The sequence below is a fragment of the Pholis gunnellus genome (genome assembly GCF_910591455.1).
Source record: "Pholis gunnellus genome assembly, chromosome: 10".
In the NCBI taxonomy this organism is placed as follows: Eukaryota; Metazoa; Chordata; class Actinopteri; order Perciformes; family Pholidae; genus Pholis; species Pholis gunnellus.
Window position 1 is genome coordinate 16,278,301 of NC_136537.1, and position 16,186 is coordinate 16,294,486.

Below are 16,186 nucleotides of genomic sequence, written 5' to 3' on the forward strand. Positions count from 1 at the left end.
TCCTACTGGTGACCTCACATGAATCATAAGGAACTACTACGTTTAGACACATTTAGTGGAGTAAAAAGTACAATATATCTGAGGAGTAGAAGTAAAGCACCATAAAGTGTAAAAGTAGAAGCAAGTGACTTTGTGTAGTCTCTCAAAAAGTAACTATAATCTATGAATCTTATTCTTAATGAATAATTCTACTAACTTAACTAAAACTAGTGGTGGGGCTTAAAACTATTGGAGCACCGGTGCAGTAAAACTAATCAGGGACAGACTGTGAATGTGAAAACAAAGGACCATAAAACCAGCCAGACTGAAGCCCACCGCTTCAGTATTCGGGGGTTGTGCAGAGATAAAGTAAAGACTCGGTCCAGTATTCTCTGACCACTGATCCATAACGTTAGAAAGTAGCAGCAAGTTATCGTAACGGCATTCCTGAGTTTTACAAATGTGTCGGCTAATTGCAGGCTGTCTTGTTAAAGTTAACGATTCCACACCTTGTTAAACATGACAAATAGACAGTTTTCTGTGGCGGAGGCAGCAGGCTTCGGTCGACAATGATCTGTTTTTACTAAGACGACACATCATTTCATTGGGTGCGACACTAAATAACAAAAAAAAAGAAGCAAAGAAAATTCAAAATCAACAATTTATTTTCTGTCTCCGTAAAGATTAGTTCACTATGACGAACATTTACAGGAATTGTAACGGGGACAATACTGGGAGGAGGATTCAACATATTTCAGCTTCTCTGTGGTTCACCGACTATTCCAGAGGCACTCTAATGCAGCGCAGCGATCTCTTGACTAACATTCAGGGAAATAATACTAACACTGGACAGAAAGACTGAAACGACCAACTGCTCGATACGTCTCGTACCGTAGACGCTTGTGCTTCCACACACATCAGGAACGTAAAAGTACAAAACTATAAAATGCAAAGTTGGGATGAAATGACTTTTTTTTGTAAATAGACAGCGGAAAGTTTATATCATTATGTTCCAACAGCACATCAGAGATGCAACCATTAATGTTTCATGGATGACGACCGATTGAATATCATCTTTATTGGCAAACACCACATGGTAACGCACACGGCTGTGGATGAATCATCCTGACTTTCTACTGGGCTCAAGTGCAATAACTGGTCCGAACTCTGGCATCATGTACATTGTAACTATATGGCTTACAAGGTAAACAGGTCCATATAAACTAGAAAGGTACAGAGACATCTTTCGTTAATCAAAACTATGGTACAGCAATATATTGGCAAAAAAAAACCCCTAAAGAGCTAAGTAACGTTATGTAAACAATGGTAAACCACTGTACAGCTTATCCTAACATGGTATTTACAGGTCAAGTTCTTTTACTAGCTAGTTCCCATGTACAGAGGGTCAAATGTAAAGAAAGAACAGTTAGACGACGGACTGTACGTTAGGCAATTTCAACCGTCCCATCTACTTGCAAAGAACCGGATTCAAAGAGAGTAAACCCAACAAGCAGCTTCTACATCTACAGACTTGTTGAACTGTCCGGTGCCTTCTTCCTCCTACATTTAGAGTTATTTCTACAAAAAAAAACAAGAACATACATAAGGCAAGGGTAGTTAAGGAAGGTGGAGGCATCACATTCTTTGCAAGGGATTACTGTTATGGGATAGGTTGATGGTTCTTTGGGGTAAATGCACTTTTCGAGAGTTTCACTTATTTGTCACGTGTAACAAAAAAAAAAAACACATCCGAGTGCAACAAAGGGGACATGTCTAGTTCTGTCGGGAAAATGTGCAAAATCTGCTCTAAAGCAAAGTGACAGTGTTGCAAATTCTAATGTACAAGGTTACTGGGAGATCTACGGGGTGCAGACCCTTATTCCAACATACTGTATATACAAGGCACTAAGGATAAGATTCAAGGGCCACACGTCCAGTCTTTTGACCGCCTCCTCAGTCCGGTCGGAATATAGGATATTTCGGTAAGAAATCTATAAGAATCACCTGTAGAGAGAGAAAAATACAAAACAAACGATCATTTAAAACGACTGCAAGATGTTTAAACATAATGGTAATGTGTTATTGTATGAGTGCTGTCCTTACATATATACAACCATGCAATTCAGTATTAACATCACAGACAGAGGAGACAGAATTCTGATAAAGCAACCCTGTCTCCTAGAACTAATGTTTACGTCCAACTCATGTGCAACAGGGTTTAAGGTTTTAAAGGAAACGTAATAAAGACCGTATCCGCAACTATTTCGATAACTGATTGTTTGAGTGACTTTTCAAGCAAAAATGCCACACATGAGCTGGCTCTAGCTTCCCAAATATGAGCATTTGTTGCTTGTCTTTGCAATAATCTTATGATAGTAAACTAAATATATTGTGTTTTGGACTGTTGGTCATACAATACAAGACATGTAAAGCCACTACCTTGGGCTTTGGGAAATTCTAATGGAGACTCTTTAAGATTTTACAACACGATCGATCGATTAGTCAAGAAAATAATCTGCAGATTAATTAATTCGCTAATGAATACAATCAAAACGTTTATAGAGTTGTGCAATAATCCAATAATTCATAGTGTTTTTGTTGGGACGGCCTACTTACATATTCCATCATATTACTGCTTTCACATTTTCTTTTACTGAGTTTCCAGTGCAGCCCCAGCTGAAAGAAGAAAAGACACAGACACAATGAATGAACATCTCTCTCACTCTCAAACAGACACAAAGAGAGACACACACACACACACACACACACACACACACACACACACGCACTCACACACAAACAAAGGAAAATCTGTCTGAAATCTCCCCTTCAGTGTCGGGGGAATTTAGGAGCAGGGCTGTCTGGTCTCGCAGGGGTCAAATTATGGCCAGACACCCTGAAGAGCTTCCTTTATACCTTTGCACAGCTACTAGCTGTAATTTGTTGCCGAGAGACAAAACAAAATAACACAGCATTTAACTGCCGACCTCACGGTCCTCTCAGACCTCGAGCACCAGATCTGACTCAGCTTTAAAGGGGACTTGTGTGGCAGGTTTGGGTTTACAAGAAAGATTAATTGTCATTATCCATCATGATGATACTCAACTTGCACTGCACAGTGGCACAGACAAACAGGCACTTTCACACAGGTGCTAATCTGCAATTTGTCATCCTTACCTTGTGGTATAATCTGTTATTTTCCCACTCTAACAATTTATGAATAGACCGTCTTGTCTGTTGGAATAGAGAACAAATGGATGTACGTTAATGCAAGCAGCAGAATAGTCATCACTCAAATGAACACTTTAACAGGTAACAGTAAACGGCCACAGTGTTAGGATTTATGGACTGAACTCCCAATTTACCAGCTAGTAATTTCCACTTTGTTGCCATCAACTCCGAGTGGTAATACCACCTTCGAATGACACACCCTTGAGCAGGGCAGGAGAGGAGCTCTGCAACGTAATGCGTCATTTCTACACAGAGCCACTAATTGAACACGAGTTGTTATTACCCTCTACACTTAGACCAATGCGGCTGAATTGCTATAACAGCCCCCCGAGTAATCAGCGCTGATGTAAGGGAGAGTTAAACTGTCCAACAGTCACAGGAGGTGTGGAACTTACTCTCTTGTTGAGGCAGATAACGGGCCATAGACTGCAGCCTACTGTACAACAGCAGCACAGGCAGCCGCAGAGAAGCCACTTCACATTCACCGGCAAGTTCTTCTTCAGACAAGCATTCAGCCTGCTGATGCTGGTTTTGAATTCCTCTGGTGCCACCTAGAAGAAGAGAGAGATGGGATGGATGTGCGTGTACCAACATAAACAGCTCCTAGAGCCTCTATGCGGTGGAGGGAATTATCACAAAATTTAAGCAATAACCAAATTACCAAACACGACAGGGGGAGAGACAACTCAAGTGTTTGTAGGTGGTGCTGACATGAAATATTCCTAATTGGAAAGATCAAAGAGCTTGAGAGAAACCAACAGGTAGATAATTGCAGATGTTGTCCAGAGATGAGATGAGATCTCTAAATAGCATGTCTGTGATTTGCTAACCCAGCTCCAGACTGTTCAAGGCAAAGAGGGACTCAAAGGAGAGATAAGCTCAGAGCCTGTGGCAGCGCCGGCCAAACAACTTGAATGGATGCTCATTCCTCGCCGAGTCTGTACGCCATAAAACAGGGGTCGTAATCTTTTATGACAGGATGCAAAGGTCTCTTTGCAAACAGCCAAAGACCTCAGAATAAAGCCCAGCAGGGCCTGATCTGCACCCTTCAATCATCATAATTGTGACCTCATCCATCACATGTCACTCTGGGTCACAATACTGAAGGTACTTTTTATTGCCCCACACTTCCCTCGGCCTGCTCTCACCCCTGCAGCCTTTTTGTGTTTCTGCGTCCGACCCAGGAAGCTTTCCTTTCTTGTCTACAGCAGAGTCTTCATTTCATTATTTTATCACCGGGAGCTGGACTCTCAAAAACACTGGGGTCCCCGCCAACTGAGCCCCATAGACGGCTTACTCATTTACAGAGCTGGACAGCAGCACATTCAGCCTCTTTTCTATACACCGTGGTGCGTTGCTTGAAATGCAGCACCGGCAGATCAAAACCACTCCCGAGAGGTTTGAATGGGGTGGTTTGGGGAAGTAGGGGCTATTAAAAGGGCCCAAAAGAACAACTGGTTCACTGTGGCTTTAATTGCTTCATTCTTCCCACTTGGAATTGAACAGAAAGCAGCTCGCAAGAATGAAGTGCAAGAAAACAAAAAAAAAGAGAAGCGACTGTACCTTTCCCGTGAGAACAGACGGGAATTCCGTGTCAAATCTGTTGCTCAGTCCAAACCTGGAAAAAGACAAACAAAATGTGAGCATTGATAAATAAATGCAACATGTGCTACGACTATGAACATGTTAGAACAAATATAATCCAGAGTAGAAATATGTTGTGTGATATTGAGACATAGCAAACTATAGTTTTTTAAAGTTTAGTTCAGTTCGTTACATTACACACATCTAAAGGATGACACAATAGAGACTTTGTTTCTTCTTTAAGAGAGTCTAAACATGCAGGAGTCCAGATGACTATGCTTCATATTCCCAACAAACCAATACAATAGTTTATTATCAGTAACATCACTTCAAGTCACACGTCCCAAAATATAAATAACAGTTAACGACTAGGTTAAGCTAACAGCTCCAACCTTCCCATGAGCCATTGATGCTTTATTTTACAGCTGCGGACAGTTAAACCTGCAGACTTCATGTGACACCCACGTGGGTTTTGTGTGATTGCTCTTAGTAATTAAAGTGGACAATATTGCTGTTACTTGAATTTAGCTTTAGCAGCAAATTGCTCATGTTTGCGTGTCTTTCCTGGAAAGGTCAAAGCTCAATAGTAACAATACACATGTGAAAAGTAAAACAGATACTTTAGAGTTTAAAAACTGACATCCTCATTATTTTGTGTCTAGTTAGAATCCAGATGAAGGTTAGGGTTGGTCAGGTGACTGTTATGGTGGAGGATCTGACGATGATGACAGTGATGAACATTTTCATCTTTTGCATTTTAAAAAATAAATAAAACTCACCTTACTACTACATGACGTGCTTAAAGCTCTAACGTTAGTTTTCCCTGATAAAGTACAATAAAATGAAGCTAAGGAGCTAAACAAGTATGAAAGTCGCAGTAGAAACGCTTCAGACAATAATTAAGCCGGTTGACATTGTGTTGACTTGGTAGAAAACGTTAACTTTTAAGTGTCTGGTGATGGTGCATTAGTCTAAACGTTACAGACACAGACTTCTAGCTAACAAAACATCACATGTAAACTTGCCTAAACCCCTAAATATCGCTTGCTACTCTACCACGGTCATGTTTGCCATGTGGATAAAGAACAGTTATCGTTAGTTTATGTCGTATTAATGGTGGGTTGTACGCTCATGATCAAATCAACGGTCCCCTTTGGCAGAACGTGTGGCTAACTGTTAGTTGTTGTGTTTAGCGTTAGCTAGCATGCTAGCATCAGCTAACCAGGCTAAAGGATGAAGACAACAGAGCGACAGACAGGAGCGACAGACAGGGCCGTGCTTACACGGTGATGTGCCCGGCACCTCGCATCACCACGGGCTCCGGACAGTATCTGGGCAGGTGCTCCTCGCTCACTACGTGCTCATCCTCTTCGTCTTCCAACTCATAAATGGTATCAAAGTCCGCCATGTTGGGTAGTAAGACGCTCATGACGTCTGCTACGGCGGGGCTGCGCACTGACGCACGAGCGGGGCGCGCGGAGCCGAAAGTTTGTGAACAGCGATGATCGCCCCTCGGTGTGCAGAGGGACATTAACAACACATCTAACATCTTACGTTAGTGAGACATGACAGATATAGATAATAGTAATCTAATGACCCCATAACCTGTTGTCTGTTTATAATATATTACATATCGCTGCAGTTTGCAGGGAGTTAACTTCTTCAGACATGGGGAACAGTCAGAAAAGTCCTGCTCCCAAAAATAGTCAGTCTAGCCACATGACAATTAACATGTCACCTCAGCTAATTACATGAACATACACTATGAACCCATAAGCATGAACCTGCCTCACCACATAAAGGTGCAGGAGTCCATCTTAAAAACGTGTTCACGTGGAGCCAATTAGGTGTAGATTCTCTGACATTGAATACTAAATAAAAGTGCATCTGATGACATACTAGCCGCTTTGACATATATTAAAAAGCTAAAAGAAATGCCATTCTATCTAACTAGAACAAAACAAAAACATAATTTTAACAACTGGTTGGTTTTAGGTCAAAAGTGAGGTAATTTCACAGTTAATGTGATAACAAGTGGTTATTTTGCAGCTCTGGAAATAAGCCTTTTGTCGAAATGAAAAATAGATGCTTTGAATTGACATGTCACTATACCCATTTCTAGAAATAGCCTGTTGATACAGGTCCAAACATCTTTAATTCTGTCGACAGATCTTCATGCTGATTGTATTGAGAATAATAGGTTTTTTTAAATCATCTTTAGGAGCATATAGTGAATACACATTTCAAACAAGCATTACAATAAAAGTCACACAGTTACTTTGAGATGTTAATTTCTGAAAGGTTTGAACTGTTTTGTGCCTGAATTTGTAACGGTATCCTAATAGAGGAAGAGAAGCTTACATGCTGTATCTGTACTGGTAATAAGCATATAAAAGCATTTCAAATACAAAACTTATCCAAGCTTTGCAAATACCCAGAAACAACAAAAATGACAGGTGTACTGCAAAAACAACATTTTATTTACATTTTGCCATCACACGACCCGTATCATTAACAGCTGGTCCCTGCTTTACTAAAGCAGATCAGATTGTGCTGAAAAACGTTTGTAAATGATTTGTCCAGTCATAGCAGTTTGTGTGGCACGAGCTACATAAAATCCAGCTTAAAACTTCATTACAATGTCCCTGAATTATCATTTTATTCACATACACGTCATCACATACACAAAAAAAGGATATTTATATCTTATTCACTCACAAACAATTAAAAGCTTTTAAGTTTGAAACACGTCGATTTTTTCTTTTTTCTTTTTTCTTAAATTCCCACGTTATTAGAACTATTCTATAAAAAGCAATATGTCAAGAGCCTCCATTTGGTTGCTATGAATGAAATCTTTATCCACAGCTTTGTGCTTCAGGACGTGAGTTCAGATCCTCTGGCTGCCTATCAAGTGTCCCGTCAGCGTGTCGGAGTGCTCAGTTATGTTCGATGGTCCGAGAGGTGAACTGCTCTACTGAGTCACAGTCACTTGTTGTATATTCCTGATGGATGGCAAGGTGTTCATTCCCTGAGGAGGGTACATAGAGTGTTGGATGTCTGAGGGGCTGATTGAGCCCGGCACCGGCAGAGGGCTCACCGAACCCGGGTCGCTGTGCACAGATCCCCCGCTGCCGTCAGACTGACCCAGCTTCTTCTTGATCAGTTTCCTCTCTTTGGCTCTGCGGTTCTGAAACCAGATTTTAACCTGAAGTGGCACAAAGAAAAGGGAATGAAATTACTATCATTGGGTGCAGGCTACATCCTTTACTTTCCCTGCAATGCCATAACACTTAATACAAAATAAGAAACAGCATTTATAAATAGATTCTCCTGGATAGAACATGTGAAAAATGATTACAACAAATAACTAACATTAAATACATGTTTAATATAATACAATCATACATTTTCTTAGGTCTTAAATGAAATAAATTAAAAAGATATGCCTATATAGACAATACAACTTACATTAGCGTTGAATGTATTTTCTCGTTTACTCGACCATTCCTTACCAAAATAAAATGTAATGTATTGCCTTTTATCAAATGGATACTACATAAGAAAATACCCACATTGAATATTTGTATAATGAATAAATGTACGTAATTAGTAAAACATTTTGCTGTAAAATAAAATATTCTAGATAACAGGAAATGATCGATAAGACATGTTTATATTCTTAGGATTTCATTAGCAAACGTATAATAAATAATTAATAGAAAATAACTAGACAATGTATCAGGAGTTGAGGTGTCTTTAAATATACCCAGTGTAATGTATTCATGACTGTAAATATGCAGACTAACCATTATTCTGATGATAAAATTAACATGTGCAGGCCTCATTTTGTAAGTTACACGCGTGAACATATTTTAATGAGTTTCCATTATTGCTCATACATGTGTCATATATTTAAATGTCGTATTGCATCTTTCTGCGATGAAAATCAACGTGGCAGAAGTACTTTTCTGATTTAGACATACCTGTCGTTCTGACAGACCGAGATTGAGAGCCAGTTCAGATTTCCTCCTGATGGTGATGTATCTGTTGAAATGAAACTCCTTCTCCAGCTCCAGCCTCTGATGGTCTGTGTAAACTACCCTGTATTTCTCCTTCGTTCTTGTTTTACCTGCGAAGGCGACAAGGAAGAAACCACACAGCATTGATATTGTGCTTCTTTCTTTTGAGCAGCCGGGCGGTTGAACAGGACGATTTAGACAGAGGAGGCTGCATGCCAGGACCGGCCTATCTGCACATAGCATCTTTATTAGCTGCCTCTTAAATCCATATCTCTGCTTTCTCTACAGATACGCAAATTGAGCTTTTTCATCTTGCTTTGATGACAGCTGTAGTACAGTGAATTTCAAACAGCCAACTATCAGATCCTCTAATGACAAGTTAAAAGGAAACACACGGCATGAGGACGATATAGGGCAAACGTCTGTGGAGTTGATGCACTGTTGGATTTGTCTTACAATTTGACAGACCTCTTACACGAGTGCATGTTAACTTTTACTGCAAGTTTAATAGCAAATGGCTAAAATCTTATCAAAATTTAAAAATGTTGATCCCGACAATAACTCTGAAGTAAATTAACTTAATGAATATAAGTTAGTTTTGGCCTGTTTTATTCTAGGCTTTCGTAATTGATAACTATTCGATTTCAAACTGTAATGTACGCCTCTGTAAAGGCCTACAGTTTGTACTACTACACTTTAAAAACACAGTCTGTGAAAAGCGTCACTCTTTCCGGTAATATAACTCTTGGAGAGGAAGGGAGGTTTGGTGCATATCAAAGTGAAGAGGTGATGAAAGCAAAGGCCACCGCCTGGATATGACGGATAACACTCAAAACACCCAACAATGTGACAGAGAAGTCGACCTCACATCTCCAGGAATCATGACATTAACATCACAACTGGGCCTGGCGCCGATTCCTCACACCTATTTTATATCCACCACAGGACAGAATACAGTAGACAGAGCTGTTGGCCTTCAGTCCACTTCCCCATCATAATTATGAGATATGGAAATGTTATATACACACGTCCAACTGACTCTCTCTGCTGCCAAATATGCATTTCATTATTATTATTTAACAGAGGCCTATGCGATTCTAGACATTACACATTCTCATTCTATTAACATTTTAAACTGTTGTTACCTGAAGGCGGTTTACTGTTCTTTTGACATTTCCTTTCAAATATAATAATTGTGGCCTATTGATGTTTGTCTCATGGACACCATCAACATGGAGCTGCCAGAGAGAAAGACTCAAGCGGGAACACAAAGTGCGATGCGCAAAAGACTAATATCGCAAGACTAAGGCAATTGCATAACGTCATTTTGGCACACTGTTTACGATGATGGTCTCACCTGTAGAAGATGCTTGTGCGTTTTTACTCATCCACTGGAATGAATTGCGCCTTTCTCTATCAGGAGAAAGTTGTGCAATGTTAACGTTCTCCGGCGGCGGCTGTAACACCGCAGATCCTGGAGGATGCATATGAGTGTACTCAGTTGAGCAGTAAGGAACTTGTGCAGGAGAGGAGTTGTTCATAGGTGTAGGAATAGTGTTTGGTGGTCCCAGACTATATGCACCCCAGTCTTCCCTCTGAGCGCCATAAGTGGGTCCCCAACTCCCCGAAGACTGTGCGTGCGTATCCATGTTTGGCACATGATGGTATCCAGTAAAGTCGGTGTACTGAGGTGTAGAAACAAAGTTCTGTGGAGGCAGATTGATGCTCGTTCTTCTTACTGGTCCCTGGTGATACATGCCGCTTTCTTTATCCAGAATGTATCCCACATACATGATTTGTACAAAAAACCGATGAAATGTAACGAAACAGCAAAGGGAATAATGTAGCCTATTTTAAGGCGACATTGTTTCCCTGAAACTGTTAAAAAAGAATCCCTCTGCTCTTTTAGTCCAAATTGGTTCCCAGTGTGAAATACGACGTAGTTCCAGTCTGTCTCCAGCCTCACATTATGTGTCTCTGTTGACAAGATGGTAAAGGTACTAAGGCCTTCTTGACGTCAGCCAACTCCTAAACTCTTGGGAGATTTGCATTAAAATGAGAGTGAGTGGTGCGGCAGGCCCAGCTGTCCCCTTGCGTCTGTCCCGCAGCGCGTCATCACCTGACAGTGGGCCTATCCAGAGCAGGACTCCTCCACGCCATGAATAAATCAACACCACGGCCTATCAGCTGCACAGACCGGCAATAAACCGAGGCAACACTTCCACAAACGCACCAAGCCAAAAAAGGCCTGTGCGTAATTGCGCACAGATATATTTTATAATATTGGAAATGCTAGAAGCATTCACTTACTAGAGGCAATTAATTGCCTTTTACATTATAGCAGAATACAGACAGCAACTTATTTTTCACACCAAACTAAATCCAGAACACCCAACACATGGATCTATTTTGGGTTGAAAATCTGTTGTTATTATGGGAATTCAACAGTTTCTAACCACGCTTCACACGTAAATCCTGTTTTATTTGTTGAGAGATTCACTTGCAAACTAGGTGCAAAGTATGAGAGACTTTCTCTTGAAGCAAGCAGGACCTTTCATATTCCTTGTTCACACCTCAAGGTCGCACTTCACAGCTAATTCCGGTTACAAGGAAACTTCAACAACCCCCTCTGTGACAAACAGCCGCCCTCCACACATCAGTCACCGCCGTCTCCTGAAATTACAGCGAAGTTATTTTTCTGTGTTCGTGACCTAATACGTGCCATGAATCTCGAGGAACTACAAGTTAACTGCCCGATTCAAATTGGAATTTGAAAAAAACGTGTTTGGACACAGTTCCTGTAAAGTTTATACTTTATATTGCCTGTATTTAGGCACAATTAAGTTGATGAAACAACAAACTGAGCATAAATCTGAAAAGGCCTGACACGTTTAAGACAAATTTCTCAAAGCACGTTTTCTCTATTTCATTTCAGGCCCAAGTCTGAGCTGTACTGTGCGCCTTTTGATCGTTATACACCATCTGCTTCTTGTTCTTATTCTTGTTCTTCTCGTATTTTTTGCCATTTCTTGGTATGTTTGTGATTAATTTGACAGGTTTGTCTCAGGGCCTCTTTAGCAGGCTGCCTAATTGGCTTGTCTAAAAGTCATAAATGCTGACTGATGTCTCTGAAGTATCTGTTTATTGACCACAAAATATTTATGAGACAGTTTCATCAAGTTGGCCGCTGACAGTCACTTCTCTGACTTGTACATAATTCAGCGTCCTGACTGTCGGTCAGCTGTCTGTTTACTGAAGGTATCAAGTATGACATTTTCATTTGTGTTCCTGGCGTTTTGATGGCTTTAAAGTTTACAACTTGTCACAGTCACGTGGTCTACTATAAACACGTAAAAAAATGTGTCTGTCAGAAAAGTATGAATGAAGGCCTTTCCTCTAATAAGTGACAGAAAACTGTGTTTTTTTCAGGGTGATGTATGAGACTTCATGCAGATCCATGTTAGTGAGGAGACGGTCAGGCCTTTTGAAAATAATTGACTTATTGAGTTGCTTCGTGGCTTTCACGCTGTGCATTTTATGTCTTGATTTTAAGACTTCATTTGGTGGTTTTCTTTCATAACTTCATAACGTCAGTTGCATCCACTTTATACTAAGTTACATTTCTGCATTGTTCTGCGTTGGCACTGGCATTGGTTACTTTGTTCGGTCTTGCAGTTTCCACAGAGCAGATTATTCGCATTCATTGCTGCCCTCTTGTGGATTTCTGCAGAACAACAGCTGCTGCTGATTTGAAATCTGTCTGAACACTAACTAACTAACTAACTAACTACATTAACTAGTATTGAGTATTTCCATTCTTTATACTTCTGCTCCACTACAGTTCAGTGGCAAATATTGTCCTTTTTAATCCTCGACATCTAGCTCATAATATTAGACACTAGTTACTTTATTATACGAAATATCATCAACAAATACACAAGCTAGTGTGGCAGTGTATGAAGAAATTCATCCACCTCTAACTGCCACACTAAAGCGATATACACACAAATTCACTTCAATAACATCATTCTGAAATGGCCCATTCTGAATAATGAGTATTTTTACTTTTTGTACTTGAGGTATATTTTGATGCTAATAATACTTAATGGCAGTGTTACTTTTCTTTCACCACTGCTCACCACTCACTGGACTGTTGACCTCAAGAGGGCAGCCTCCACCAACCAAAACATTGAAAGATGTTCACCATGTTGTACAACCACAGTCTCAGCACAACCACATTCATTATACCGGCTAATTTACTCGGAATGACAGGAAGTCACTGTAACAATACGCTATGAGTTCCACATTTACAACCTACTGTTCCACTGATTTCAGGTTGTAGATAAACAGACAAACTACCAATTTTAAGATGACTTTTCTTTACTAGTTCCATGACCTTGCCATTAGACGATAATGAATTGGCCTTTCATTGAACTTATTATAAATAAGTGGAGCATACAAATGAAAGAGAAACCACCTGAGTTTGCATCTTAATGACTTTCATTTTGACGTTCATTTTGGAAATGTGTGGAGAAGAGTAGGCGTAATCACCAGTCAGATGTTTCTTGCAACATCCCGATGAGCAACATCATGAGAGGAAGTTTGAGGTGAAATAATTGTATGCAACTCTGTGGGTGAAGTGATGCTATCAGGTGACATTTCTTGGGTGACTGGCTCAGTCAGACCGTTTGTTTGAGGGGATCTCACACCACCTGAACGCACGTACGCAGCTGTGATTCAGAAGATATGGCCATGTATCATCATGGCTGCTGTCTTTTATCCCAGAGCAGTTCCAGTCACTGACACCATCATTACAGTCTGATGTTCAACAAGAACAGACTTGTTCAAAGATTAATGGAATGAAATAAAGTTGAAGTTGGTATAAGCTCGTATACCTGACATTTATAGTTTATAACCTCAACAGCAAAGTCTTAGAGGCTTTCACGCATGTTATGTTTGATTTGCTGCGTAAAGTCTTTAGTGTGAAGTTCAATATTCTGATATTTTACCAACATTTCTGTCGTACAGTCTTTTTTTTTTTTTTTGGGTGTTTTACAGTAAAATCACACGTTTGGTGCATTTGGCTGAAACGCACAAAGTACTCTCATGAACAGACTGCATGTGAATTCACTAGATGGCGCAACTGAGTTAGTTATGAGCTGTTTCTGGTCTTCTCTCTGATGGATGGGTGAGTTCATCTGTTTTTTCACCCTCAGAGGTCTGTGAAGTCGCACAGATGTACAGCTCAGTATATTGAGCGCTTACAAAGTGCTTTGTAAAAAGATTGACATGAGGACTGTGAGAGTATCCAGAATGTTTTGAAGGCTCATGCTGGGTTTTCTGGTTAAGACCCAACTGCACTGTAATACCAAGTTTGACAGTTAGTCAAAATGTATAAAGCCTGAAAAAGCACAATCCCAGCAGTCTCTCTGGGCAGCAGTTACAAACTTTACATCAGACTGATAATCACAAGTAATCACTGTTATGGAATTTGTTGTTCAAATTCAAAAAATACTTTTTTTAATGAATTACTTTTAACCCATTTTGTCTTAAAATGTGTGTTTAAAACTTAATTCTAACGTCCACATATGTGTATCTGTAAGTATCTTACTGATGGGCTGAGTCAACCTTTTATACAAAGTGATTTATGTTTCTGTCACAGCTGATGGAAGCAGCTCAAACCCAAATCCAAAGTCAGAGACTTGAAGGTACTTTTTATCAAACAAAAAGTCTAAAAGCAAACAGAACTCATAGCATCAGGTAGCAACAAAGACCAACTGTCAAAAACACAAGAGAAGCACAGAGACTAAATACTCAAGGAAAGGAGGGCGTTAACGAGGGACAGGTGGCAGCAGGGCTGAGGAGCAACAGGTGAAACTCATAAGGGCGGGGCCGACAATCACACAGGTGGGCAGTAGAACAAGACACGAGAGAAAAAGGACTTCCACTAGAATAACTCCAGAGATCACATTTGCATACTCGCATACTTCAACATGTGACGATGGAGAGACGTGAACTCACTGTCTCGCTCACTCAAATTTCTTATTGAAATACAAAGAAACAAACGTCCCTTGTTTCCCCGAGCTCAGCATAGCGTACATGTAGTAGGTCAGTGACAGTCAGCATAAGAATTCAGTTTGTTGCATAACTTCATTGATGTTGTTAAAGTGGCCACAGCGTTTCTCTGCAGGAAGGGAGGCAAAAACAGGACCATCTGCTACTATTTTTAGAGAAACTGCCTGCATGGCTGAGACACATGCGCGATCCTTAGTTTGTCATCTGTAATGTAAAACACATGTGAGGCAGGATACTGCAAACACAAGCCATGTTCGAGTGTTTTGATTGATTCTTTCAGGAGATGACAGAAGGTGCAGGAAAGTTTGTGAAAAATGTTTCTGTTTGTGAGCTGTTATTATTTTGATTTTTAAGAGAGACTGAATATTTTCTACATCCTGGGGGCACGAGTGTAGTAGAATATAACGTCACATTATTCGGTGGAAAAAGAGAGCATTTGAATCATTCGTTGCCTAGATATAAAGAAACACGAATAAACATTCACACAGGAAGTACACTTATATTGTGAAGGCTATTCTTAGGCATGCTAACGTGCTCAAAATAACAATGCTAACATACTGATTCAAAGCAGATGAAAAGTCAAGGGATCAGCAAAGTGATTAAAATTGATCCTGAAAGTGTGGAACAAGCATGTGTGGAAAAGATTTCATGGCAATCCGTTTGCCTATTCAATAGACGTTTTCAAAATAAGCCACAAATGTCAAACCCATGGTGCAGAAGAGGAAACGTCAGAGGATCATCAAAGTCAGGAGGATTCATCCTCTGGGGACCATGAAGACCTGTGCCAGATTTCACAGCAATCCATCCGACATTTGTTGAGATGTTTCAATCTGGACCAAAGTTTTGAACCAACCGAGAGATTTACAATCATGTGCCTTAAAACATTTGAAAAAAAAAAGAACCAAAACTGAACAAACAAACTAGCTTCATTCATATATGATGTGTGGTAACCTAAGCCTTTGAATGCCATTGCAATTGTTTGCATAGAGGCACAGATGAGCAGCCACCGCACATTTGCAAACAGGAGGTTCTGATGTCCCACAGTTGGACTCATCGAAAGGGATTTCAGTTCACCAAATGCAGCAACGGAGCTGCTGCATTTCACAGAAAAATGACTTACACAAAAGAAAATGCATCTGAGCGCCAAAATTACCCCGCCATGTTCACATTAAGCCACTGTGAACGGCATTTTTCCTAGGCCCTCCTGGTCCCCCCCCCCCCCGCCAGAGAGGTAAACAAAGGGGCAAGTGGGTGAGCTGGTTTCACTGCAATTTAGCCTTTGAATGGGCATTGATGAA

General features: G+C 40.3%; 2 protein-coding genes across 2 annotated transcripts; both read right to left on the bottom strand.

Annotated features, from left to right (window-relative positions):
* Positions 1 to 626: 626 nt before the first annotated feature.
* chic1 (cysteine-rich hydrophobic domain 1) lies at positions 627 to 6,223 on the bottom strand (the record flags this gene model as incomplete). The annotated part of the gene is made up of 6 exons (XM_079167634.1): positions 627 to 1,983; positions 2,596 to 2,655; positions 3,157 to 3,213; positions 3,606 to 3,761; positions 4,774 to 4,828; positions 6,078 to 6,223. 6 exons carry the CDS (start codon positions 6,221 to 6,223, stop codon positions 1,933 to 1,935), a joined length of 525 nt encoding a protein of 174 aa, XP_079023760.1. The 3' UTR covers positions 627 to 1,932.
* Positions 6,224 to 7,765: 1,542 nt separating this feature from the next.
* On the bottom strand, positions 7,766 to 10,606 carry cdx4 (caudal type homeobox 4; the record flags this gene model as incomplete). The annotated part of the gene is made up of 3 exons (XM_079167096.1): positions 7,766 to 7,999; positions 8,778 to 8,923; positions 10,171 to 10,606. The coding sequence occupies 3 exons, from the start codon at positions 10,604 to 10,606 to the stop codon at positions 7,766 to 7,768; spliced, it is 816 nt and encodes a 271-aa protein (XP_079023222.1).
* Positions 10,607 to 16,186: the final 5,580 nt, after the last annotated feature.